General features: G+C 48.6%; 1 protein-coding gene across 1 annotated transcript in view; it reads left to right on the top strand.

The window, feature by feature from the left end:
• The window catches only part of CLEC16A (C-type lectin domain family 16, member A), a 239,663-nt gene that overhangs the window by 189,024 nt on the left and 22,973 nt on the right, over positions 1-27,666 (top strand). Inside the window, exons 21-22 of the mRNA XM_006867243.1 lie at positions 2,999-3,203; positions 4,731-4,898. Of these exons, the coding sequence (XP_006867305.1) occupies positions 2,999-3,203; positions 4,731-4,898 (373 nt within the window). The remainder of the gene's footprint in view (positions 1-2,998; positions 3,204-4,730; positions 4,899-27,666) is intronic.

Below are 27,666 nucleotides of genomic sequence, written 5' to 3'. Positions count from 1 at the left end.
TTCTGAATGCCTCCAGGTAGATGTGATCAGGAGGAAATGGGCTTCCCTTTTCACTCTTCTTCCTGAGAAGTTTCAAGATACCACTGTTGGTCGTTTTGACGTAACTTAGGATTTAACTTTTGGCCTATTTCCTCTTTTGTCTGCTTCTCCGGCTCCACAATCCCCGTTCAGTCCCTTTTTCTAGCTGAAACAGTTCAAGGCCAGCTGTGGCCGTTTGGTTTTAATTGGAAACTGTCTCTTTAAATTTCGAGGAGATCTGTGCGCATGTGTAGTAGAACCCTCTGAGGGTGGGGCTGGGGTACCCACTAGCTCAGGCACCCCTATAGTCACCAAAATGGAGGTGCACAGACAGCAAGGGACCAATGAACAGATACCAAAAGAAAAGAATGTCCACACCTTTACCTCAGTGGTTCTGCCAGGCGTCTGTGGCAGCTCTGATCCTTCCCCCACGTGGTCTCACCCAAGATGGCGGCTCCTGTGGCAGCCGAGTGTCCCAGACTTGAAAGCAATAGATTTCTTGCTTCTGCCACAAATTGCCCCAGCTGTGAGCCTCCCAGCCTTCTAAGTATTCCTTTATATGTGGGTCAGAGTTCTGGAACCATCCCCTGAATCTGCTTGGTCGAGTATTCTGTGTTGTTGTTGGCGGAGCTCTCTGCTACACGTCCACCCGATCCACCATCTTGTTTGTTTTCCGCTCCACGTTGACTTTTTCTCCACCTTTTCAACATAGCTTTCTACTCACCTTGGTCCATCGGCCCTTTCTGTTCCTCTCTCCAGGAGCTGGCTTTCTCCCCGAAATTCTTCAGTGACCAGAAGTTCTTCAAAACCATTCCAGTAACTGCCAGGCATGGAAGAAATGTGTTGGTAGATGAGGGAATACAAATACAGATAGTGTTGTGCCTGATGGCAATCAGGGTCTGGGTCTGTACCACTGGTTTCTTTTCAGTAAACATTGTTGGAGTCCATCTACTAAGAGGCACGTGGACAGTTTGTGAAACACGTTTTTATCACACATTACTTGTTGTTGTCATTAGCTGCCCTTGAGTCCTCCTTTGGCTCCTGGGGATCAGACTACTATGGGACATACAGTTTTCATTGTCTGGTTTTTTGTTTGTTTTTTTACGTAAATCACCAGGCCTTTCTTCCTTGTCTGTCTGAGTCTGGAAGCTCCGCTGAAACCTAGACAGCATCATAGCAACACACGAGACTTCAGTGATGGGTGGGGCCGCAGTTGGGGTCACTAACTGGGACTTGAACCCGCACCTCCACACAGAAGGCCAGGATCCACCGCTAGAATGCCCATGCCCCTTCCACACATGACTCTGTATTACCTTTTTTTAATTTAATTTTTCATTAGACAAGTAACGCATGACAAGTAAATACTCTCCTTAGCTGTAATTGGAAACACTGTTCAGCTCTGGACTCCTGGGATGGCTCTGTAGGATCACCACTGGACTGTGAACCACAGGTCAGCAATTCAAACCCACCAACTGTTCCTCAGAAACCCTATACAGGGTCGCGATGAGTGGGAACCGACTCAATGGCACTTTACAACAGTCAGCTGTGATGCTGAATAGATTTCAGCGGAGCTTCCAGATTCAGACAGACTAGGAAGAAAGGCCTGGTGATCTATGTAAAGAAATCAGTCAGTGAAAACTGTATGAAGGCCACCACTGCCAATCCCAGCCCTTTGCCCTCTCCCTCATCGTGACCAGGGTCCTCTGTTGGGCATATGTCCTTCCACACCTTTTCTGATCTATATTCCCAAGGAGCCCTTGTGGCACTGTGGGTTAAGTGTCAGGCTGCAAACTGCAAGGTTGACAGTTCAAACCTACCAGCCACATCACGAGAGAAAAATGAGGCTGTCTGCCCCTGTAAACACTGACTGTCTTGGAACCCCTGTGGAGCATTGTGCTCTGAGTGGACTGGGCGGAAGTGGGTGCTATCGTGGTAGGTTTCATGGGAAATGCATAACACTTTGAAGGAAAAGCTGCTTGTGTGTTTTAAATGAATGCTATAAAACCACACCTATTATTCTGCAGAGACATCCTGGCAGCCCAGTGGTTAAGTGCTCAGCTGCTAACTCAAAGGTCGGCAGTTCAAACCCACCAGTGGCTCTGTGAGAGAAAGACCTCATGATCTGAACCCCTTTGGGGCAGTTCTAGTGTGACCTATATATAGCAGGGCTTCTATGAGTCCAAGTCGACTAGGCAGCAGTGGGTTGGTTTCATAACTTGCTTTTTTCTATCAGCAGTTTGTCTTCGAGATATTTAGTGTTGATGCATGTAGAACTCCAACTCATCCTTGCTAACGTCTGCATAGCCCAGCCTACTCCTGCCAGGCTCAGCATTCCACCTGTTGTTGGATATTAAGGCTGTTTCCGTTTCTCACTCTTTCATAACCCCGGTGACTGTTCTTAAAAAGCCTGCCTGAATGTATACATGAGTAGTTCTTGAGGCCAGGTATGAAGAACAGGCCTTACTGAGCCCTAGGACCCAAACATTTTTTACACATCGGTCATGGGTACGATGCTACCCTTCAGAGTGCTTGCTCCCATCTGCCTTCTTTCGCCCTGGGCGAGGGTGCCCGATGCCCACAGCCTCTTGTCCTTGACTCCACTAGACTTGGGAGACAGACTGATGGTTGCTGCAGAACAGCAGGAAGGTTGCATGTGGCAGCCTCTTTCTGGTCACTGCTGCTTACTTTCTTGCTGTGAGATGCCGTCCATCCAGTCACATCTGACTGATGGCAGCCCCAGGTGACCGAGAAGAACTGTGATCCATGGACTGTCATCTTCACTGTAATGTCTATGGGGACAGATCACCTCATCTTTCTCCGGCAGAGCCACTGGGCTGGGAGCCCTCTTTCTAGGTGATCCATGGGTCCCACCGCTTCAGAGCGCCTGCCTCCCCTTGAGCCTGAGTCACCGTGGTCTTTTTTCTCCCCCCTCTGCAGGACAGGCAGCTGAAGTCACCGTGTTTTTGCTCCTCCTCTGCAGGATATGCAGGTGACGGGCGTTGAGGACGACAGCCGTGCCCTGAACATCATCATCCACAAGCCTGCATCCAGCCCCCATTCCAAGCCCTTCCCAATCCTCCAGGCCACCTTTGTCTTCTCAGACCACATTCGCTGCATCATCGCCAAGCAGCGTCTGGCCAAGGGCCGCATCCAGGCCAGGCGCATGAAGATGCAGAGGATAGCTGGTAAGTGATGGACCCTGTCAGAGGGTCTGCTGGGCCCTGAGGGGACAGAGCAGCCACTGGACTGTGGGTGTGACCCTCACACTGGCCTCAGGCCACCAGGAAGAGGACAGGTATCTTTCAGGAGTTCATTATGCTCTTAGTGAGGAAAGTCCACTCAGAATTGGTGAGTGATTTTGAGAGTCTCGTGGGCTCTGTGGAAGAGAAGGCCATGAAAAGGCAGGCCTCCCTGTGATCTTCCATCTAGGAATAAACATTCTCATTCTTCCACACTGGAATTTCCCGCTACATGTGATCCTTCAGACAACCTTGAGTTCATTAGGGCCTGTTCAACCCATTTTACAGAAGAGGAAACTGAGGCTCAGTGGCTTGTCCAGAGTCATAAAGGTTGGCAGAACTTCTGCTCTCAATCACACAGCTCCTTCTTCTCCTCCCTCCCCACCCACCTCAGTGAGTGTCATGGGACCTGCACGCTTGTGTTCACAAGATGCCTTCGGAGTCAAGAAGGCCCAAGCTGCCCTAGTAGTAAAGACCACTGACCAAGGACAGTCACTCAGTAAGGTGGAAGACCCAGCACTCCTTGGGGGAAAGGCACCTTGCCTCAGAGGATGATAAACTGCCGTTCTCAACAGATCCAGCACCTTTCAGTTAAGGCACTAATGGGCCTTGGTGGGCATTTGCTGGGAGAATTTCCCGCCCGCAGCTGGACCAGGGGCTTTCTCAAGGGATCGCCTTAAACTAAACCCTGGAGGCCTGGTTTCTGGGCTCTGATTGGTCTGGGAGGGCCTGCATTCCATGCACCTTCCTCAGGTCCACAGGATCATTACAGAAGCGTTCTGTAATGTGCAAAGTGACTGAAATCATTCAGCCCTTTTCTTTTAAGATTTATTTTCAAAGTGCTTTTCTTTCTTTCTTTCTTTTTTTAATGTAAAATAATTTCTCATGCTGTCATGAAGGCTGAATATTTCATGTGAAAATTGAGAATTATGCCACAAAATGGCTGTTAGAACTCACACCTTGGGTATTTCTTAAATTGATTTTTAAAAAGCCATATTGTTAGATCATGAGATTTGTTTATAACGAGGCGAGCAAAAGTGACAGGTAAACACACACATGTGATACATGTATATTCTCTTTCACACACTTCTCATGCACACACACAGGTGTGTGTCTATGTATATTTGTGAATGGGTAGAATGTTCAGGGCAGAATTGGTCCCATTTACTATGGGGTCTGAAACAGCGCTGGAATCTAGGCCTTGACAAGGGACGTGTCCATGTGAAACTGAGAATCCCAAGTGGAGATGAGCCCTGTGTCAGTTTCATCTGAGGAGCGACCCTAGTTCCATTGAGTGCCCCTCTGGACACTGGCTGTGTTGAATCTCTTTAGTGTTGCGTTGGTCTTCTCAGCTCAATGCTTACCTTCCCGGTATTTCCCCAGTACCGTGCCTGCCAGAGCCACAGCGCTTTGGTTATGACACCCCTACCCCCTTCGGTGCTGAGAATGAACCATGGTGTTGTTTCAACACAGCCCTCCTGGACCTCCCAATCCAGCCGACCACTGAAGTCCTGGGGTTCGGACTCGGGTCCACCGCTCCCACCCAGCACCTGCCGTTCCGCTTCTATGAGCAGTGCCGCCGGGGCAGCAGCGACCCCACGGTGCAGCGATCCGTGTTTGCCTCTGTGGACAAGGTGCCAGGTAAGACGGCCCACAACCTGTGCCACATCCCCTTCCCATCAGAAATCCAGGCAGCCCGAAGCTCTGGTTTTCTTAGAACAATAAAGAATATAGCGCAAGATGAAACACAAGCCCAGGGGAAAAAATCTTGGCTTCATGTTTGGTGTTTTGCTGCCTTGGTTTGAGTTTTCCAGAGATTTCTTGGGGATGTGGAAGAAGTTCTCAGAATGAAGACCAAGAAGTTTCTTGGAAATTTCTTGGAAATACTTGAGAGATTAGTGATGAAGTTGTGGGAAAGGAGTTTCCTTCTCCTTGTAAGATAAGTAGGAAGAGATAGCGTGCACTTCCTGTTGCAACCCCCTGAGAAGTGAGACTTCGCAGGAAGCCCCTCCTAATCCCATCAGGGGCCTCTCTTCCCCTTTCACCCAAGTCATCTCTGGCCACCCCCCTGCTCCTTCAAAAAAAGATAAACATAAATCGGAAGTTCAAGGCCAACTTGGCAGAGCAGAACAAACAGCTTCTCCCACAGAAAAGTGGGTTCCTGCTGACCCATGCTGCTTTAAGTAACTCCTTATGCACCCCAGTCCCTCGAAAGTGAACATTTCTCTGCATTACAGACTGCAAACAGCAGCCAAAGCCTGCCCCTGCAATTTAACAGCTGAAAGATGAGGCTTTCTGCTCCAGTGAAGATTTACAGCCTCGGAAACCCTGTACAGGGTCGCTATGGATCGGAACCAACTCCACAGCACATAACAACCACCACCACCACTGCTAGAGTTCAGAACTTACATTGCAAGTTTTTCAAAAGTGACTTGTTTTACAACAAAATGTAACCATAAAAACTTACCCAAATTAGGGTTCTTGTTTATCCCCCAGCAGCCCATGATTTATTTATAGGCAGTGCCCGGATTATGAATGAGTGCTGTTCCTAAATCTGTCTTTAAGTCTTATTTGTTCATGAATTGCAACAGTTAGATATGGTTTGTATCTAACATCAGTTAGTCCATCGTTTGCTAAATAGCGTACAGTGCACCTTTCTTTGCATAAAAAACATTAAAGACACACTTAAGATACATTAAAACATCTTTAACATAATAATATAGTAGTAATAATGTTTTGATGCACATCGCAAAGTAGCCCCCATTTCTTATTATAAACCATTGTTGAGTACTGTCGAGTTAAGTTCCTACTCATAGCGACCCTGTATAGGGCTTCTAAGGCTGTACGTTTTTGTAGGAGCAGAAAGCCTCATCTTTCTCCCAAGGAGTGCCTAGTGGGCTTGAACCACTGACCTTGTGGTTCACAGCCCAGTGCTTAGCCACTGCACTCCCTATAAACCATTAAATTCTTAATATAGACTTTAAGAGGGTTGGTTTCTAGCTACAGGTTGTATTTAAGTCAGAAGTTTGTAACTGGAGGACTGCCTGTATCTTATTTTTAGGTTGTTGGTTTAAAAAAATAAATACACTCCAGCCATATGATTCTTAAAAATCCAAGCAAAGTACAATCTGATGAACTTGAGCTATACTTATGGATTTAGTAGCTGAAAATACCAACTGAGAGGTAAAGAGTCTTTATTTACAGCAAGTATCAATCCTATCCCCTCGGTATACAGGGTACATAGGGATGGGCAACTTTGTCATTGGCTACCTAAAATGAGGGGGGCGATAAAGACAAGAAGTGACTGGCTTACAAGGTTTCAAGAGGGAGTTTAGTTTCAGAGTGTGCAGAGGCGGGGAAGGTAGAGCACCAGTGAATAGTTTTCATCTTGTCTAGATGGATCTGGTGAAAAGAAATGGGGATAAGATTCTTAGGATTCAATACTGAGAAATTGTTATCATGACTAATTGCGACTGTCACAACTATAAAGGTAGACGTTTTGTAACAGAAACGGGGGATTAGTTAATCGTACAATACAGAAACAGAGGACCCTGGGACCATCAGAGGAGAAGAGCACAAGCAGAGGGCGGGACCCCATCCAGAGAAGCAGCGACACCAGGGAGAAAAGAAAACAAAAAATGCAAGCAAGGGCGTGATAATATGAAAATCCAGCATTCCCCAGCTTTGCTCCACAAGTAGCCACTGTTGAGCAAGTTCTTGCATCTCCTTCCAGAAATGTGTATTTGCATGGCCTGTGTACGCTGACTGCTCATTTGTTTGCCCACCTTTGTTAGACTGTGTATGCAGTTGTTGTTGTTGTTGTTGTTATGTGCCATGGAGTCAGTTCCGACTCATAACGAACCCTGTACCGGGTTTCCGTGGCTGTAAATCTTTACGGGAGCAGAACGCCTCATCTTTCTCCTGCGGAACAGCTGGTAGTTTCGAACTGCTGACCTTGTGGTTCGCAGCCCAATTCGTAACCACTATGCTACCAGAACTCCTTGTGTATGCAGTACTGCTCCACTTTGTGGGTTTTCCCTGAGTGATAAGACATGTAACTTGTCAAATCTATAATTCAACTTCACTCGCATCAGTAGTTGCCTGGGATTGGATCCTGTGGGTAGACCAACACGTCTTTCATAGTCACTTCCTAGTGGTGACCGTTTCAGTGTCAATGCGAATATGCTGGAGGTATCTCTTGTCTATGGGATAAATTCCCAGCTGTGGGTCTGTCAGGCCCAAGGGGATGTGTTCTTCTTTCACACTGATGTTGTGGTCCCAACCTGACCTCTAGAGAAAGGGCACCCATTGTTTATTCTGCCACTAAGTGCTTGTGACTGACTGTTTTCACTCTTAAAGCATATCTTGGTCTCAATTGTCACTCTGTCCCTGGTTTCAGCTGTGATTCTGCCTGCGCCAAGGTCTGGAGAAGTCTCTTGATTGCTCCACGCCAAGGTCTGGAGAAGTCTCTTGATTGCTCCATGTTGTGTAGGTTGAACCTAAACACATAGTCCACTAGATCCCCATCAGCTTGGTTTCTTTCTGTCGGGTCAGTGGGACTTGGGTGTTTCTTTCAGCTTGGATACTTAGGGGTTAATGAGAAAAGCCCTTTTTGGAGTAAGGCGGGGTCAGTAAATAAATAGTATCAAATGTCATGTTCTTGTTGGCATCTCATCCTTTTCCTGGTTGCCCAGTGCTTTACAGTGGCTTATTACTAATATCTCCTGCCCTCCCACCACGTTCCCTCCCCCCACTCCCCAACCCACGCCTGCGGGCTTCCAGGGGAGGTGTGAAATCATCAGCTGCTGGAGGTGTGGTCCAGTCTGCCCAGTCAAGCTGAGGCCCCAAGCTCAAGCATATACAGCTGGGACTGTAGCCAATCAAAGGCAGCAGCTCTGGCAGCATCCAGCCCTCCTGACTGCCCCTGGCAAATGCTGCTGCTTAGGTCCAGAGTGTGCCTCCAGTGTGACTCCTCTGTGCCCTTGGGACTGGCAGTGTGACCCAACTCGCTCACAGCCCCTCAGTCTGTGTCCATGGGGGGAGGGACGAGGGTAGGAGCTGGCCTCACCTGGCGCTTCCTACTGACGTGGTGCTCCTCTCTACCTGCATCTCTCTCAGTGCTGGCCTCATGGCCACTTAATGCTCAAGCAAGTATAACCCTTCACTCCTCTCTGCTCCCCCTCACTGACCAGCGCCACCCCCAAAACACACCACACCTTCTATCTCCCTCCTCACCACCCGAGTCTCTCCTGAGACCATGGCAGCCGCAGGACTCTCCGGCCTTCAGCCCTCCCTCCTCCCTCCCATGTAGCCAGAGGGATCTTTCTAAAACATAAATCAGTGCCGTCATGCCCCTGCCCACAACCCTCCAGTAGCTACCCGCTGCATTAGGACAGAGTCCAACTCCCTGGCTCTGACCACCAGGCGCCATGTGACCGGCTCCATCCGACCGCTCACTGTGCCCCACACCCTGCGCCCCAGCCCCTCTGCTGCTGCACCCCCAAGTCAGCACTTCTCAAACTTGCCTCAGGATCCCTGAATACTCTTCAGAATGCCCAGAGACCCCAAAGAATTCAGTTTATGTGGATTGTCTTTGTTGCTATTTATGGGATTCAAAATTGAACCCCCAGAATATTTGCCTGTGTATGTATGTATATATATTAAAATAACAAGAATGCACCCATCACATGTTACATAAAGACCATCCTTTTTATGAAAAACATGCGTCTGCTTTCCATAACAAAGTTTTACAGTTTGGCAAATGAATGGTCTTTAATCTCTGAATGCTGTGAAGATGAGGACATTTGCAATGTACCCGAAGCACTTTGATGAAGGAACTGAGATGCAGCTGATTTTAAGCAGCCTTCTGCTACGTGATTTCCATAGCGAAGCATCTGAGGTGCACATCTGGGGAGGGCAGATGCACCGCCGAGAGAGATGATGGATGGATGGATTGATACAGAGACGATAGAGAGCTAGAGAGAATTGTTTGCATGCAGATTGGATTCACCACCACCCCCACACACACGTACACAGACAAACACACACTTACTCAGGGGTTGCAGTATCCACAGAGAGCAGGTCTCCAGGGGAGCTGGGCACAGCTGAAACCAGGTGTGTCTCCACCTGTGCCATCCACAGGGACTGCGGGGCTTCCATAAGACCCCTTCTCGCCTTCTGCAATGGCAGTGCCCCTTGTCCCTTGCCATAGACCCCACTGTTACAGCCTCGCAGGCCGCCTGAGATCCTCATTCCTTCCTAAGGAATAACTCACCAGGAACTAAGCCGCTCTTGGCCGCGTGCCTCGGGGTGACTGACAGAGGAGTTTATTCTATTCTGACAAGTCTTCGGATTTTATCTATGGGCTTGGGTAATTGTCAGAGAACAATCCGGCTCCCCTTTAGAAGCTATAAACGATTAGATTTGATGAAAATATACCTTTCATTTCCTTGAGGAGATATTAAAGGAGAGTATAAATCAGGGCTAATAGGTGAGTAGCCACTTGGGTGTATTTTTTTCTTCTTCCATTTGGCGTGGAAAGAAATCACAAATCCTATTTATTGGCTGGTTTTATGTTGATGGTACTCTTCCCCACAGAACATCAACTCCATGAGAGCAGAGGCTTGGGGGAGCAGCTGGCCCGGGAAGGAGGGGTTCAGTGGTGACCAGGGTGGTGGGTGGGCAGGTGCCGCCTGGTTTAGAGTCTGGCCTGAGCTCTTGGTGAACTTGACGTGCAGCTCCCATGTAGTTAATGCCATTGGTCCCACAGTGACAGCCAACTTCCAGAACCTGCCAGTATCTTTCCACAAATACTGGTAGCAGGCAGACCCCAGGGAAGGAGGTCTGTCCTGGAAGTGAGCCCCTAGTATTGGGAGCCGTAGCTTCCGTCCCAAGGGCTGGGGCTAGACTCCCCAGTGCAGCTGGCCCCTTAGCTCTGGCTCCTCCAGGCCAGCACCTCCTCAGGTGGTCCCATTGGAGCTGATGCTCACCTGGGAGGGATGGTGGACCACCGCAGCCCTCTGCTTACTTGTCTCCCACCCCCTTTCTAACTCTTATCCAAACAGAATGTGCTGTAGGGGTTGGAATGGGGCAGCTGGGAAGGTTGACACCCTGCGCCCCCCATATAGGGGCTTAGTGATGTGAGAGGAGATGAAGTCACACTCTCCCCACCTTTCTTATCTGTCATCACTCCAGTCTTCAGCTCTGTGGCAGGGACTGAGTCTGCCTGTCACGGTTCTCTGTTGTGCTTAACACCTTCCAATACCTTCTGGTACCGGCTTCTCCCTCCCACTCCCCCACCCCACCCCAAGCCCTGAGCAATGGAGCTCCACCTCAGTTCTCTTCAGATGCCGAGTCTCAGCTACACGGGCTACGTGCACCCACGTCAGGACCCTCATCCACACGCTCCTCCCCGTGGCAGAGCTTGGCTTCCTATACAACCCTTAGCTGACATTTCCTCCCGTATTGTTTTCTGTCACTGCTCTCTCTCCTCTCGAGTGGCAGGCAGTTGGGAGGGGCACCCCACTGTCTGGTCCTCAACAGCATCTGGCAATGAGTCAGTAGGTGCTCAACAAATATCACTGGTGGGTGGGAGGCTGGGGTTCCCAAGACAGGCTAGCTCACAGCCCCATTCCCTGCGGACTGTAAACCCTTTGAGGCAGGGATGCCAATGACGTCTTGCTGCTGCTGGGCCTGGTCTCCACCAAGGTGCAGACAGTTCAGGGTGCCAGGGGAGAGAGAAGGGGGCATCATCCTGTCACAGCCGAGCTCTGGACCAGCTTCGTGTGAACATTTTAATCCGAGGAGAATCAGAAGTTCTGTGGTTTTTTCAGGTGTTATCTGTATGAAAGGCTAGCAAATCAGCTGTATCTGTCGCCTGGCCCAGAACACTTCAGAGTTCTGTGGAAAGGTAGCGCCATGCCAGAGCCACTCTTGACAGCTGAGTAACTGAAGAAGAATGCAAAGATTACAGTGTGCTCTGAGCCAGCCGAGCTGACCACGGAGCCTCCAAGTGCCATCCCACACAGAACCAGGAGAAGAAATCCATGTTTGGACCACAGCCATGGCCTCTGGGGAACACACTAGGTGCTAATACCATCTTGTCGGCGTATTTCCTGAGACTAATTTGGGGAGCCTGGTATTTTTCTTGTTTCTGATGACAAAACTCCAGCTCCCCAAGACAAACAAAAATAATAAAATACTCTTTCTAGAGTTCCACAGGGAGGATAGAGAGCCAGGCCTGCCAGCTTAACCCCTTACCAGCCTGTAGCTACCTGGTCAGAGATGGAGCCAGGGGCCAGTGAATTATGGAAACTGGATTCTGACCCCAGAGCCTTTTTTTTTTTTTTAAAGCATAATTCGTTGAGCTGCTAACCACTTTATGTGCATTTTTCTCATTTGACCTTCTCAACAACCCTCAGTGGGAGGTTTTATAATTTTCCTTTTCTGTGTATGAGAGAATGCTGGGGTTGAGAGGAGGCAACAGGCCAAGGTCACCACAAGTCCCCAGCGTGGCTTTGAATTCAGCCTTGCACCAGGTCAGAACCTCACCACCAGACCAGACCAAACTCACTGCCACCAAGTCGCTTCTGACTCAATCTTTAGTGGAGTAGAAAGCCTCATCTTTCTCTTGAGGAGTAGTTGGTGGATTTGAACCACTTACCTTGTGGTTAGCGGTCCAGTGCTTAACCCACAATGTCACCAGGGCTCTCAGACTCCCACCAGGCTGAACCAACCACTTCTGCAGTCAACTCTCCTGGCCTGATTTTGGAACTGCAGGCCTAAACCACGACCTTCCGGACCTCATTGGTATTTGGCAAAAGCACATTTTTGGCCCCAACTCTACGTATGCCTCAGGCAGGAGAGTCAGATCTGTTTTTGGAAGTGTCTGAGCATGGATTTCACCCCATTGACCACTCTGAAAGTTGAGGGTCATGGGTCTTGCTCCACAGAGACAAAACTATATGCTCAGGCCAAGGGCACACAGCTCCACCTTCCCACCTCTGAGTTGGTTGGCTCCAGGCTGGCTCTGACAGCCACTACACTTACTACCTCAGTGACAGCCCTCTGCCACCTGCTTCCCATGGTCAAAGGTTGACAAGATGAACCTTCTTTAAAGGGAGCACATGTAGATGTCTGGCCTCAGTGTTCCCACCTTCCTCTTCTGTGTTACCCACTCACTCACTTGCTGTCCTGATGGATGGATGGAGACTTTCTCCCAGGCCTATGGCTCCTAAACAAGGCTGGCATTGCAGGAGCCACTGTAGAAGTCAGCCCTTACTCACATATGTTCCTGACCTGTCGTGAGTAAAAAATCGAAATAATATTTCAAAATCCTGCCTGAACTGAAACAGCATGTGTGTTCCTTTCAGAGCTCTCTGTCTAAGAGATCTACTGCGAGATTTGGGGACCACATCACATTCAGAAATCAACCCTGAGCTGAGTCTAAGGGGTACCCTGCTCGCCAGACCTCCTTTAATGGCTCGCAGAGCAGAAACAGAGTCCTGGTGTAGCACTGGACAATAGGCACAAGGTTGGCAGTTCAAATCCACCAGCAGCTGCTCAGAAACTATACAGGGTGGCTATGAATCAGAACCAACTCTACGGCACTTAACCACAAAAACAACAGAGCAGAGAAAGAGCCTCACACAACCCAGGAGGGACGCGCAAGGTTTTCGCCCTTAGAACATGCTCCAAAAAGACACTTTCCCAAGAGAGATAATAGCACTTGTATCTGAGAGGCTGTCCTCTATGCGGACATGTACCAGGTAGGGCCAGCCGCTGTGCACCAAGCAAACTTCCAGAGAAGTGGAAGCAGACGGGAGAAATTGTTTCAGGAAACGGAGAGTTGCTTCACTTTTTAAGGTCATTACCCCACCCCCAGAAGCCCTGAAATGACTGTGATCAGATTCTGTGAGAACCGGGAGTACATGCCCGGCCACTTTGTGACAAGAGCGTAGAGTCCTCTAGGAGGTTGGAAGAAGGTACCAACAACTCCAAGTCCAAGCCACCTTTTGGTCTTGGCTACCCCTTGGAATGTTCTGGAGGCTCGGCTGGGTCCACTGTGGACAGTGTGGGCAGGCCTGCACTCATATCTCAGGGCCAGACAAGTGGCCTAGCTACGGAGGCAGGTCAGGCACATTTATTGTAAAACCATTGGGAAGAATGTTGTTTCACCTTGCGGTTTGCAGTCGGCTATTTATCCTACAGCGCCATACCAGGACTTTATTTCTTTGCTCTGGGAGTCCCAAAGAAGATCTAGAAAACTAGACTTCACTAAATCATGCCTCCCTGAGTTTTCATGAAGTATAGTCTCGTGTCCATCTTTCTCATTTTCTTCACCTGTGTCTCTCCGCACAGTTGTAGGTCAGCTGAGTACAAACCCTGGAGCCAGATCCCAGCCCTACCTTGCTTTAGTATACGACTTCATGCCAGTTAACTATTTCTCTGGGCCTCTGTGTATTCATATTAAAAACAGGAATGTTGCTTGCCCGTTATGGTATTGTATTTGTGGTGGTTGTTAGTTGTCGGGTCACCTCCATTTCCTGGTGACCATATGCACAGCAGAAAGCAATGTCACCTGCTCCAGGCGCATCCTCATGACCCTTGGTAGGTCTGAGTCCATTGTTGTGGCTTTGACCCTCTGCTTAAGCAAACCTGATGGCCTGTTCTAGCAATTGGTCTCACCTGGTGACATGTCTAAAGTTCTGCTGTCTGTAGATATCAAAGAAACCAGTTGTTGTGTGGACTTGCTCTTTTCAGAAAGGCTTGTTTGTTAGATGCTGATACAGCCCTGGTGTGGTAGGATAGGTGGAGGGTCCCTTCCTCTAAGGAACATTCAGACTGTATTTCTCCTAAGACTATTTTGTTCGTTCTTCTAACACTCTTCAATATCTTCAAAATTGTCACCAATCCCATAACTTGAATGCTTCAATTCTTCTTTTTCATACTCTTATTTTTGCATGCAGGTGAGGCCATTACGAAGACCCTGGCTTGTGTCAGGCACACCTTAGTCGTTAAAGTGACATCTTTTTCTAACTCTTAAGAGGTCTTTGGCAGCAGATTTGCCCAATGAAATACGTCATTTGATTTCTTGACTGCTGCCTCCTTGGACCTTAATTGTGGATCCAAGTAAAATGAAATCCTTCCCAACTTCCATTGATCATGACGTTGCTCGTTGGTCCATGGAAAGGGTTTTTGTTTTCTGTACATTGAGTTGTAATCTATACTGAAAGCTGTAGTCTTTGATCTTTGTCTGAAAATGCTTCGGGTCATCTTTATTTTCAGCAAGCCAGGTTGTGTCACCTGCGTATCACAGGTTGTTAATGAACCTTCCTCCAATCCTGATGCCACATTCTTCTTCATATAATCCACCTTTTTGGATAATTTGCTCTGCATGCAGATTGAATAGGTAGAGTGAAAGGGTACACCCCTGTCCCACCTTTTCTAGTTTGAAACCACACAATGTCCCCCTTGTTCTGTTTGAATGACTGCCTCCTGATGGTCGTTGAGTTCCGCATGAGCACCAGAAATGTCCCGGAGCGCCCACTCTTCCGAACATGGTCCATATTGTGAGTGTGAAATGACTGAGCAATGCCTGCCTGGTACCTACAGCCTTCAGTGACGGGTCGCTGCTCTCAGTATTACTGATTTTAGTAGTTAGGAGCTGATCCTTGAGACCTCAAGATAATCGGTTCCCTTTCTATATGTTAAGGACCACTGATGGTGCCATGGGTTAAGCATTGAGCTACTAACTATAAAGTTGGCAGTTCAAACCCCACCAACTACTCTGCAGTAGCACATACGGTGCTCTACTTCCATAAAGATTTGAGTTGCAGTCTCAGAAACCCTAAGGAGCAGTTCTTCCCTGCCCAAAGGTTTGCTTTGAGTCAAAATCGACTCAGAGGCAGTGGCTTGGGTTGGTTTGTTTTTATTTCTGGACTTTAAATGACTTTGCACTAAACACCTGTTAAGCCCATTCTGCTGTCTGTACATAGCTAAGACACCTGCCATTGTGCGGACTTGCTCTTTTCATTAGATGCTGGTATAACTCTGGTGTATAGGGCAAGCAGAGGTTCCCTCTAATGCAGATGCGGCCATAAGCCCTCAGACCATGTGGTTTGCCTGAGAAGCAGATGTTCATAGGGTTGAAGCCAGGGCCTGAGAACTGGGATTCATCTCCCTTGTCTCCCAGCCCAGCATACCCACGATGACAACTGCTGACATCTCTTCAGGCCATTCCCATAGAACCTCCAGACATCCCTGGGAAGGGGGTGCCACTCCTCCATCTACAGATGAGGATGTGTGAGCAGTATCAACAAGCCGCAGCATCTTCAGGTCTGAGGATTACCCAGAGATGGGGTGTGCCAGTAGGTGTGCTCTTGGGGTCCAGAGCCCCATTGTCTAGTTCCTCCTACTGTGTGAGCCCAGAGCATGGGACCCAGCCAACGGCAGAACTGTCATCTGTGGGGACAAGTTTCTGAAGAAGCTTTTGAACCTTTTTCAGTTGATACTTTATTTCTGACTCAGTTGTTTTAGCAACTAAATTCTCAATAACTGACAAGTGATAGCAAATGCCATGGATCGTAGCAGAAAACCAAGAAATAGTGGGAACATTCCAGCCTATAGTTAATCTGTGAATGGAAAGAAGACCACCTTGATTTGATTTTTGCCTTAGTATAGCTGTCACTAGCTCCAGGAACTTCGGTGCCCCTCCTGGAACTAGGTTTGACAACTACTTTCCAAGACTCCACGATAAAGAGATGCCAAGGAAGTGCCGATAAACTGGAAGGAAGGATAGTTTGAGGACCCGAAGCAAATCAGAGGATACAATGGAACCAAATCACTGTACTGATGTTTGCAGAGAGGCAAAAGCCATGGGGACCTCCGCATGTACCTTTCCTTTTGTCCTAGGGGGACTCAACCAAGCCGGCATGGCAGCGCCCGGGGGCCAGGTCCACAAGAGGAAGGAAGGAAGGGGCATGGGTGTTTTGGGTCTGGTTTTGCATTTTAAACTTTTTATTGTGAGTTGAGTGAAGGTTTACCAAGCAGATTATCGGCTTTGCGTTCAACGTATATACACTTTGTTTCATTTTAGGGATTACAATCCCCTCAATGTAACATCATTTGTTCCATTTTCTCCCTGTGACTCTTGCTTCCATTCTTCCTCCTGTCCCCACCCTCTGAACTTTGTCCTTAGGTCAGTGCTGCCCTTTGGTCTCGAATGGTTGACCATTCCATGGTGTGCATACCTCACTAGTGTTGTTGCCCCTCCTCCCACCCTATACCTATCTTTTGCTTGGCTGAAGATTGAGCCATGAGGGTGAGTTCAGTTCCAGATCTGAAAGATAACCAAGAGCCCTAGTCTCCGGTTCCTCCAGTCTCGCTTTTAACCATGAAGTCTAGTTTCTTCTATGATCTTGAGTTTTGTCCCACAGTTTTCTCTCAGTCTATCCAGAACCTTTTAGAACAAATGGTAGTGGTGTTCAGGCACCATCTAGTTCTTTTGGTCTTTGGGTGGTGGAGACTGATGATGTTCACAGCGTCCATTAGTTCGCTGGACTCATTGTATCCGAGCACCGTCAGTTTCCTCACTCTTCTTTCCTCCACACAGGGAGAGACCAAGAGTCGCATCCTGAATTATTAAGACCCACCCCCATCCCCCACCCCCCCAGTCATTACTCACCAAAGTAGGATGGAGGTCATTGCCCTTGTGGACTCTGTTATGCCAGTCCATATGATGTCTCTGGAGCTGGGGCTCTTACAAGAACTGTTTTTAACATCTCAAGAAAGTTATATGACAAATGCACCATGTCAGTGATTTCATTTTGCTTGGGTCCACAATCTTGGGTTTCCAATCTCATGGAAACACCAGTCAAAAAATCAACCGATGTCTAATTGCGTTAGGCAAATTTGCTGCACAGGACTTCTTTCAAGGATTCCAGAGCAAAGATGTCAGTTTGAGGACTAAGGTGCGCCTGACCCAAGCCATAGTTTTGTTAGTAGCTTCATATGCATGTGAAAGTTGGACAACGAATAAGGTAGACCGTAAAAGAATGGAAGAAGCATGGGCGTTATGGTATTGGAGAAGAATGTTAAAAGTACTATGGGCTCCAAAAGAATAAACAAATCTGTGTTGGAAGTACAGCCGGAATGCTCCTTAGAAGCCAGGATGGCTAGACTTTGTCTCTCATACTTCAGACATATTTTCAGGAGGGACCAGTCCCTGGAGAAGGACGTCATGCTTGGTAAAATAGAGGGTACAGTGAAAAAGAGGAAGACCTCCAACAAGATGGGTTGGCACAGTGGCAGCAGCAATGAACTCAAAGTTAACAGTGATTGTGAGTCTGGCCCAAGACTGGGCCGTGTTTCTAGCTGTTGATGTAAAGTCACTATGAGTCAGAACTGACTCGATGGCACCTCACAGCAACAGCAATGGTCAAGGAAGACAGGATGCACTTTACAGGTACTTACAGAGCCTTCTGCGAATCAGATCGAGGCAGTACCGCCCACTGGGCATGCAGAGAGGGTCAGGATAGGACAGGCTAGGACAACCAGGAGGCAGGCACAGTGGTTGCTGAAGGAGGCTTTGATATTCCATGGAGAGGAAGGGTCTTGAGGAGAGCCAGGCTGGAGAGAAGGCCAGCTCAAGTGGGAAACACCCTGTGGGCCGGCTGGAAAAGACAGTCCAAGGCGGGCACTGGGACTGGTTCTTGATAAGCCATAAAGTGGTTTTCAAACCCTGTTCCACTGGGTGTCCTGGGTTCCTTGAGCTAATCAGAGATATTCTACGGCAAAAATCAAGCGAGGTGGTCTTTTCTTCACAGATAATTCCAAAGCCCAGGAAGTCATGGAAGAGCCTAACATGAGGTGTGAGGACTCAGGATGGAATGGCAGATGGACTTGCAGGGCAGAGGGTAGGAAAAGCACTGGCCTTCCCAGGATTCTGGTAGCATAGTGGTTACAAATCGGGCTGCTAATCTCACGGTCGGTGCTTCAAAACTACCAGCTGTTCCATGGGAGAAAGATGAGGCTTTCTTGCTCCTGTAAAGATTTACAGCTTTGGAAACCCTGTATAGGGTTGCTATGGGTCAGAACCAACTCCATGGCACATAACAGCAACAACCCAGGACTGGCATTGCACCCTCACCACCTGGATGGTAGGGGGTGTGGTACCCATCTGATGATGAAAGTGGGAATGCTAGAGAGATACACGGGTCCCACAGCAGGGCAGGGTTGGGCTCTACAGTGGGAGAGGTGGTGAAGCCTGACATGGCAGCCTGGTGGGAGGCGTTCTCGGTAGACAGTCCAAACCGTACATAAAAGGCCTCTCTGGAGTGGAAGCTCTTACTTGACTTGGCACGTATCCTTCTCTGCCTTTCTCTAATAGTTACAGACTGTACTTGTACTGTGGTTTTATGTAGCCTTTTATTATTATTGTTGTTGTTGTTGTTATTCTAACACGACATCTCTTTTCACTCTACATTCTGTCTGGGGGATGTTTCTCATGTGAGTTCATAAGCGTGTCCTTGTTGATTTGGGCGGCTGCAGAGTAGCCAGCCATCTGGACGAGCCACTGTTTGTTTATTCCATCCTCTGCTGATGGATGTTTAGGGTCTAGCCAATTTCTGTCCTTAATGAATAACAAGCACCTCCAGGCGCTCTTACACAAGGTTTTTCGTAGGTTAAGTAACCCCTGACTCCTAGATGATTTGGTGGGTGGGAAATTAGGTGGGAGGGGGCCATGGGAAGTGAGTCAGGCAAGATGTCCAGGACGCTCGGTGTCTGTGAATTTTCTGTGTGCATTTTGCTGGCCCTGGCATTATGATGATCCTGACCTTTGACCCACAGAATCCTCCTCACTTTCTGATACAGTTGTCCTGTGATAACGAGAAAGATCCCCCGGGAGGTGGTGGGGGTTCTGCCCCCCCCTCCACCCATGGCCTGACTTTTCATGTCTGCATCAGAACGTGTCATGATAGAACCCCCATTTGGCTTGGCTGCCACAGTGCCTTTGCTCTACACAGTCTCTCCCTCTCTGTAGGCAGCATCCCAGCTACCTGCCTTATCTGTGGCTGGCCCGCCATGGCAGTGGATATAAAGGTGTTTCTCACCCCAAACACACACCCAGTATTATTTTTTTTTAACATTTCCAATCCCCTAATACCTGAGAGTCAACATTATCTGAGTGTGGCATCTCCTCACACTTAGAAGTAGCTCTGGTTGCATGGTGGTCAAAACACTCAGCTGCCAGTAGAAAAGCTGGCAGTTCTAACCCACCAGCTAGCCAATCCTCAGGAAAAAGATGTGGCGGTCGGCGTTGGTCAAAGATTTTCAGCCTTGAAAATCCTACAGTGGGGGCAATTCTCAGCTGTGCAAGGCCCTATGAGTCGGAATCAACTCGACAGCAATGTGTTTATTTTTGGCGTGGTATTCATGCTTCAAAAGCCCACTTCCTTAAGCCCTACAGTCAGTGACAAAACATATTCCAAAGGACCTCAGTTGGGGTGGACCGTTGTTTTAATCTGTCTCCCCGGCTCCGGCTTCCACTCTGAGTGTGAGAAATCCCCAGCATGATTCTAGGAGTCGATGCTTCAGCTGCATGGAACACTGAGTTTGGACTATGATTTGTGGTCATTCCTCCCCAAATGTTTGCTAGTCGGTAAAAACTCAGCATACAGGACATACTTGTAGTATCACAGAGCTCTTTTTTAAAGGACCCAGCGTAAGGTTCTAACCCAGAAAACCAAACACATTGCCATGAAGTCACTTCCGACCCACGGTGCCCCCGTGTGTGACAGAGTAGAGCTGAGCTCCACAAGTGTTTCTTGGCTGTCATCTTTGCCAAGCAGATCAGCAGGCGTTTCTTTCTTACTGCCAGTGGGTGGGTTCAAACTACCAAGCTTCTTGTGGTTAGTGGTTCGGTGCCATCCAGTAGGTTCTGCCTCACGGTAACCCTCTGTACCGCGGAAGAAGACTCAGCCTGGCCCCGCGCCAACCTCCATACTGTCACTGTGTCTGTGAGCCCATTGTTGCAACCGCTGTGTCAAATCATCTCATTAAAGGGCTTCCTTTTTGTCACTGACCCTCCACTCTACCGCGCATAATGTCCCTCTCCAGGGACTGGTCCCTCTTGACAATATGTCCGAAGTGTGAGAGAGAAAGTCTCACGGTCATCGGTTCCAAGGAGCAATCTGGCTGTACTTATTTTTTGTTTGTTTGTTTGTTTAGTTTGGGTTTTTAGTGCATGAAAAAATATATGTGATTCAAAATTTACTGTCATAACTTTGAATTAGAGACATTTCACATTCTCTCTTTTCACATTTGTAGTAGAAAATCAACTTGAATTTTCATTTTAAATTTATTTAAATACTTTTCATTTAACTTAGTCATTTCTGTGTTCATTAAGTTTTTTTTTTTTTAGTGTTTTATTGTGATTAAGTGATCGTTTACATGGGAGAACATTAGATTTACATTCATCCTATCATATATCATTTAATTGCCATGATTACAATCCCCTCCATGCATCATCAATCAACCAAAAGATATACACTACAAGCCTGCCCCACGGTCATCAGCACACAGCCTCTCTCCCTCTCTGTGTCTAAAGTCCCCAGCTGCTCCATCTCTCCATGTCATCGTCTCTGCCTCCATCTCTGGGTAGGGTCCTGCTCTCCGCTCTTCTCCCTTGATGGTCTCAGGGACCTCCACTCCTAGACTGCAAAGTTAATCTCACTCCCCTACTTGCTACAAAACATCTGTCCTTACATTTCCAACCTTCACAATCAGTCCTGATAACAATTATTCACTATTGTATCACAAGAGACCTATCCACATTTCATTTCATCAGCCCTGTCTAGACAGTGGAGAGTCTACCTTCCTCCACGCCCTCTGGATCTAGGTTCCCTCTTGAAAGCTTGTAAGCCAGTCATTTCTTGCCTTTGTAGGCCACGCCGCCCACCCCCACCCCATGGGTAGCCAATGTCCAAGTTGCCCATCCCTGTCTACTCTGTGTATGGAGGGGGTGGGAATGATCCTTGCTGTAAAGATTTGTTCCCTCCTTTGAGCTACTGCATCCATAGGTGTAGGTCAAGTTCATCAAATTGTATCAGGTTACTCTTTTTTTCTTCTTCTTTCTTCTTCTAGTTGAGCTTTCATCATCCAGTCATTGAAGCCAGGTCAAGTGGATATTATCTGCAAGTGTGGGTGTTCTTGTGCACATGCCCTCTCTTATCAGCTGGATGCTTCACTCTCCACTCTAATCCTCTGTGGCTATGTCACTGACTCTGGGCCCAAGAGTCCCCAGGTCTTGCCACACTGCTGGCCAACCAGGTCTCCACCCGGGTTCACAGGAGTCTATTGAACGTTGTTGGGCTTAGCTCACCGCTTCATTGCTGTTTTTCTGTCACTTCACCTTATCGGTGACGAACGTGGTCACCAATCAGAGCTGGCCTTACTTCTTACAAAACAGATTTATTTGCTCTTCTAGTTTGTTGCTGTTAAGTGCTGTTGAGTTAGCTATGATTCATAGCGACCAAGGGTTTCCAAGGAGCAGCTGGTGAGCTTGAGCCACCAACCTTGCTGTTCAAATCGACCTCGCAGTCCAGCACATTAACCCACAGCACCACACCTGGTAATCCAAGGTATATTCAGTATTCTTCACCAACACCGTAATTCAAAGGTATCAGTTAATTTCTGGCCTTCCTTATTCGTTGTCCAGCTTTCACGTGCACATGAGTCAATTTAAAATGCCAGAGCTTAGGTCAGGCACGTCTTAGTCCTCAAAGTTGGTTGTTGAGAGTAAATCGTTTGCACCACCCAAAGGACCTCAGCATAAAGTGGTGGTGGTGATGGTGAAGGGCCTTTGAGTAGGTGCCGATTCATAGAGACCCTGTATAGGGTTTCCAAGGAGCAGCTGGTGGATATGAACCGCAGATTCAGTAAACAGTCCACTGCTGACCCAGCAGCACCACCCCAGGACTCCTAGCATTAGGGTAAGTCCTATTTGTTGAGTACCATCTATGTACTAGACACTAAGCTCTGTATAAAATAAGGAGGTAAATGTCTAAAACCTGAACTGTTACTGAACCCATTCTCACAGCTGAGACAAATAAGACTCAGCATGCCCAGCCACATGCCCCAGGTCCCCGAGCTGATAATAAGGAGAGAACCTACCTTCAGACTCTGTTCTGGTGCCCTCCCACACAGGCCTGGCTTCCTCTAATGCTTCTACCTCCTTCTCGGTGACCTCCCCTTTCCTGCTAAGTTCATCTGAAGACTCCGTGGAACCTCTGGTGGGAGGCCGCCCTTTGTTGTGGCTTCCCGAGCCCTGCTGTCTGGATGGGCCGGCAGTTGGGCCTTAGAACATTCGGTTTCCGTCCTCAGTGTGTTAGCTTCCAGTACCGAACATGTCCTTATAAACCACTGGGGCAGCCGGCGGGGTGGGGTGAGGGTGGGGGGCAGGAAAAGTCTGTGTTAATGAAAGGAACCTTCCCCAACAGCCACCCTTAGTAACCCAAAGAGTTCTCTGATACAGTTGGCATTTATGAAGTCTTGAGCATTATGGAAAAAGGCATTTTTTGCCATATTTCCAGGCTGACGATAGAGGGAAATGTCCACAAACTCCCAACAGCATTCTGGGATCCTGAAACCATGCCCGGACCTGGGGGACTATAGCCTGAGAACTGTCCTCTCTCCTTGACCTCTTCACTTCACCCCAAACCCGCCCCGGGGAGATTCCTCTCAGAATCTGTCATCACTTGAGTGCCTACTGTGCACCAGGTATGAGTCATTGTGCTGTGTCCTTCTGCCAGCGGCGTGTGATAGGGATAGGAGGGGGTCAAGCCCAGAGTCAGACTGTCTGGGCTCAAGTCCACACGCGACCTCTGAGCTAGCGGTGTGAGGTGTAAAGTGGGGCTGATGAAGCTGGAGAGCCCTGAGCACTGGGTGGTCGTCCTCGTCCTCACCAGCACCCAATAGGACAGCTTGCCCCCCAGGCTGCTCACAAGTATTCTAGCCGGTACTTTCAGGCTCTGCCACCACAGGAGCAGCCAGGCATGGGACTTTCTGGGCCCTGCCCCACTGAAGAGTCCAGAGCAGGATCATCTTCCATGTGTTCAGCAGCGCGTACTGAGCGCCTCCTGGGGCATCTCTCCGTGCAGCCAGTACCCCTGCAAACAGGACCATTACTGTGCAGCAGGTCGCCAATGGGCCTCATAGGCTGGGTGGGTCGCTCAGAGAGCTAAATTGACATGTAAAATTAGCCATCATCACCACCTTTGACGGGGTTGTTGTTGTCAAGTGCCGTCGAGTCAATTCTGTCCCTCCCATAGCGACCCTGTATAGGGTTTCCAAGGAGCAGCTGGTGAGCTTGAACTGCCGACCTCACAGTTCAAACGGCTTTGCAGTCTGGCGCATTAACCCACAGCACCACACCAGGACTTTGGAATAGCCAAAAAGTCCTGGCCTAGAACAGTCCCTGCAATTTAGGTTAGCTTTGGAGTTTCTTTCTCTCGGGCAACATACACTCGGCTAGCGTCCAGCATCTTTTGGGTTAGGGGCTGCGTAGAGACTTGTGATACAAGCGTCCAGATTTACTTGCTACTTTGCTCTTAGAGTAGCATTCTAATATATTTCAAAGATGAACTGAGAGTAGAGATTTTTATGCCCAGAACCCAGAAAGGGAGGGGCACGAGGTACATAGGAAGGATCACTGGAGTTGGCAAGGCTGGGAAGGGGGCATGTAGCTGTCATCCTGAGGGCTCTGAGGGTCTTTAAGCAGGGCCAGTCATTGGCTAATGGGGCAGGGTGAGGGACTGGATTGACGATAGCAGCATGGGGCTGGGGCCCTGGGATCACCCAGAAGTTGAGGGTAGTTGGTGGGCCTGGTCACTGCTGGACTTGGATCCAGCCCTGCGTGGCAGTGACACATCTGTTCCTGAGAATGGCACCTGGGGTTTGTGTTCAGAGAAAAGGGAAGGAATGTACTCAACCCCCCCTAACAGAAGGAAAAATCGTGGCTCTGGTCACAGCAGGAAGAGGTTATGTGTTTGGCCTTTCTGAGGTTGAAATGTCTCAGTGCCCACCATGCTGCCAACACCCTGCCCTGTAGAGGGTCTCTCTACCCTAACAATTGAAGAGGAAGGCACTCTGATCCGCACTTAGCAGGCAAGGAGGCTGAGGCCCAGAGAGGTTAAGTAAACTACCCAGGGTCATGGAGGGCCAGAAGAAATCCCTGTCCTTATCCTTAAGGGAGCTGGGACAGAAGGCCCCTTGTAGAAGGTTTTTTGTGCCCACCTGTCAGAGGTGCCCATCTCTTGCCCCAAGGGCACAGAGTGGCTCCCCAGGCTTTGCCAGACCAGCTAGCATGTGCCCCCGAGGTGTGGTGGGTCAACAGTGGTTCCTCCTGCTTTGTGCAGTTAGGACTGGCTCTCTGTCAGACACTGAAAAAACACAGGTGCTGACCCACTGTGGAAATGCACGTCTGCCAGCTGAGCTCAGGAGCTGGTCAGCTTTCCGGACGGCTCTAGGGCTAGTCTCCGCTAAGGTGGGCTTCTATGGAAGCATTTTGTACAGGTCACTGTGCCCAGGGCTGGGGTGATGGTCCCGGACTTGCCCGCAAGGAAGCATACAACTGTTAATGGAGTCCCCTGGACTAACCTAGTGGGGACCAGGGAAGGATGCCTGGAGGAAGAAATGATGAGGAGGTGAGATGATGTTCCAGGCAGGGGAACAGCACGTGCAGAGGTCATGAGTCAGGAAAGGACGGAGCACAGAGTGGAGACAAGGTGGGGTGGGATCCCCTGTCTCCCCAGTGACTGAGGGATGGGCTAACCTGGTTCCCTGTAGATGGAGGGGCAGGTTCCCTTAGCTCCCCAGCAATGGAGAGCCGGCTCCCTGTCAGTGTGGGGGCAGGCTCCTTTAGGTCCCTGTCTGTGGGACACCTTCTGGGCTTCTGGTTCCATCCTCTCTCCTCTTCAGAACCTGCTAGGGAGAGATGGCAGATACTCACTCTACAGTTAGGATTCCTGGGCCTGGGTGACTGAAGTAGCCCCTGGAAACTCGGCTCGTCAGCCCCACATGCTGGCAGCAGCCCAGCCTGCCTCAGTACTCAGCTTCTACTTGGACTCTAGTCCGTGTCATCTCTGACCACTGACCTGTCACGCACCCACCAGTAGGGATGCACAGGAGCGGGAGGAGGCAGGGATGACCAAAATAATGAATCTGCTCTTCACCTGCTGTCGAGAGAGCACATGCTCTTGGCCACTTCCTTTTTCCAGCTAAGTGTGGTCACCAGAGTCCATGACGGCATGGCCACTCCAGAGTGTGACCTGGAGTCCCCTGCTTGAAGCCACTCTGCAGCTCCCCTGTGCCCTCTAAACTAAGCCCAGCCTACATACTATGTACACGAGGTCTTCCTACAGGTTTCTCCCCTGCCTCACAGCCTGGGTACCAAACTGTTTTAGCTGTCTAGTGCTGCTATGGCTGAAATCCCACAAACGAGTGGTTTCAACAAATAGAGATGGAGTTTCTCAGTAATAAAAGCTAGACTCCCAAATCCAGGACGCAGGGAAGCTCTAGGGAAAGTGTTCTCTCTCCCTGTCAGCTCGGGACGAAGGTGCTGTCTCTGCAGCTTGTTTCCCCATCCCTGAGAAATAGCCCTGTGCCTTGGCGTCTCTCTTCCACCATCTCTGCTCTCACTTTGCATCTCTTCTGTATCTCCAAAGATACACCCCACACTAATCCTGTCTCACTAACATAACCCATTCCCAAAGGGGACTTCCAGCCACAGGCAGAAAGGTTAGAATTTACAGCACATCTTTCTTCGGGGGCAGGGGGTGGAGAGGGTGGGAGGGGGCATAGTTCAGTTCCTAACAGCTAGGGTATAGGCTCATTTGACATTGTTAAGGTTTGTAATTCCTGTCGGGAGTTATCATCAAAACTAGTTCTGAGTGAAGACAATGTTCTAAGGTTAATTGCATTGGCTGCACAACTCTGAGCCTTAGAAACCCATGAATCGTTGCGCTTTAAGTGGGAGGTCAACAGTATGTGAAGTAGATCTCAATGAAGTAGTTGTCTTCATAAAAAGAAAAGAAAGAAAAACATTTAAAATTATTTCAACTGTCTCAAACACCCTACATCTCTTTTCTGAAGACCGGCATCCCATTTTGAGCATACAATAGCCAGATTCATGCAACATTTTCCTTAAAGCTGTGCAAAATGGGAAAAGGAGACATTGGACCCGACAGCACATTCCGGCATAATTTGGAAACCTTGATGTAGTCCAGACTTACACCTGGCACTCCTCCTCTGCCCGCAAACAGGTCTTTTTTGCATCTCTTTGTGACTTTGAAGAAAAAAAAATTTTTTTTCAATCTCTTCTTACTGGTAAGGTAGCCTCCTGTTCCCTCTCCTTTCCTGTAAATTATGAGAAAAGTTTGCATTTCATACCTCTCCAGAAGCCTCTGCTGATTGTGGTCTGACCTCAGAATCAAGACTTCTGGGAAAGAAAGTAGGTATTCAAGTCACTGCCAGGAGCTTTTACTGAGAAGCTCTACCAGCGAGCATCTCACAATGGGGATTTGAAGGCAGGTAAGCAGCACCAACGTGCTGCTCAGGAGGTTACTTCCTGGTTCTGAGAGCTGGTACTCAGGAGCTTTGTCCGATCACCCCCGTGACTTTTGGAAAATACATTCTCCAGTGCCCCATCTTGCTTGCTGGAGAGAATTTGTTGCGCTCCTCTTGTTGCACAAGCTGGTAAAGTGTGTCTGAACTAAACACTCGGGATCCTACTTTATACTACTGCCATCCAGTCCAGTCTAACTCACAGTGAGCTTACAACCTAAAAATACCAACAATCTACAAGCCATTACTGTCAACTCAGTTCCAACTTACCACAGCCCTGTGTTGCAGAGCAGAACTGTGCTCCACAGGGTTTTCTTGGCTGTAAGTTTCACAGAAGCAGAGCTTCAGACCTTTCTTCCATAGCACCTTTGGGTGGGTTCACACCACCAACCTTTACGTTACTTTTCTTGATAAGTGACGTCAAGTCAGTTCCGACTCATAGCCACCTTGTTTGTATAAGGTTTCTAAGGAGCTGTTAATGAGTTTGAACAGCTGACCTTATGGTTCACAGTCCAGTGCTGATCCTACAAAGCCTCACCAGGAATCCTTTGTGTTACTAGATAGTATAAGTTGCCTATGCCACACAGGGACCTTCTAATAATACCAACTATATCATGAATATTACATGTAAGTAAAATTTTGCTGAAGGTCATTCAAAAATGGGTATAGCAGTACATCAACAGGGAGCTGCCAGAAATTCAAGCTGGATTCAGAAAAGGATGTGTAATGAAGGATATCATTACTGTTGTCAGATGGGTCTTGCCTGAAAGCAGAGAATATTAGATGT

This window comes from Chrysochloris asiatica, unplaced genomic scaffold, assembly GCF_000296735.1.
Source record: "Chrysochloris asiatica unplaced genomic scaffold, ChrAsi1.0 scaffold00102, whole genome shotgun sequence".
Lineage (NCBI taxonomy): Eukaryota > Metazoa > Chordata > Mammalia > Afrosoricida > Chrysochloridae > Chrysochloris > Chrysochloris asiatica.
The sequence above is the reverse complement of the archived record's forward strand: the minus strand, read 5'-3'. Positions and strand labels throughout refer to the sequence as shown.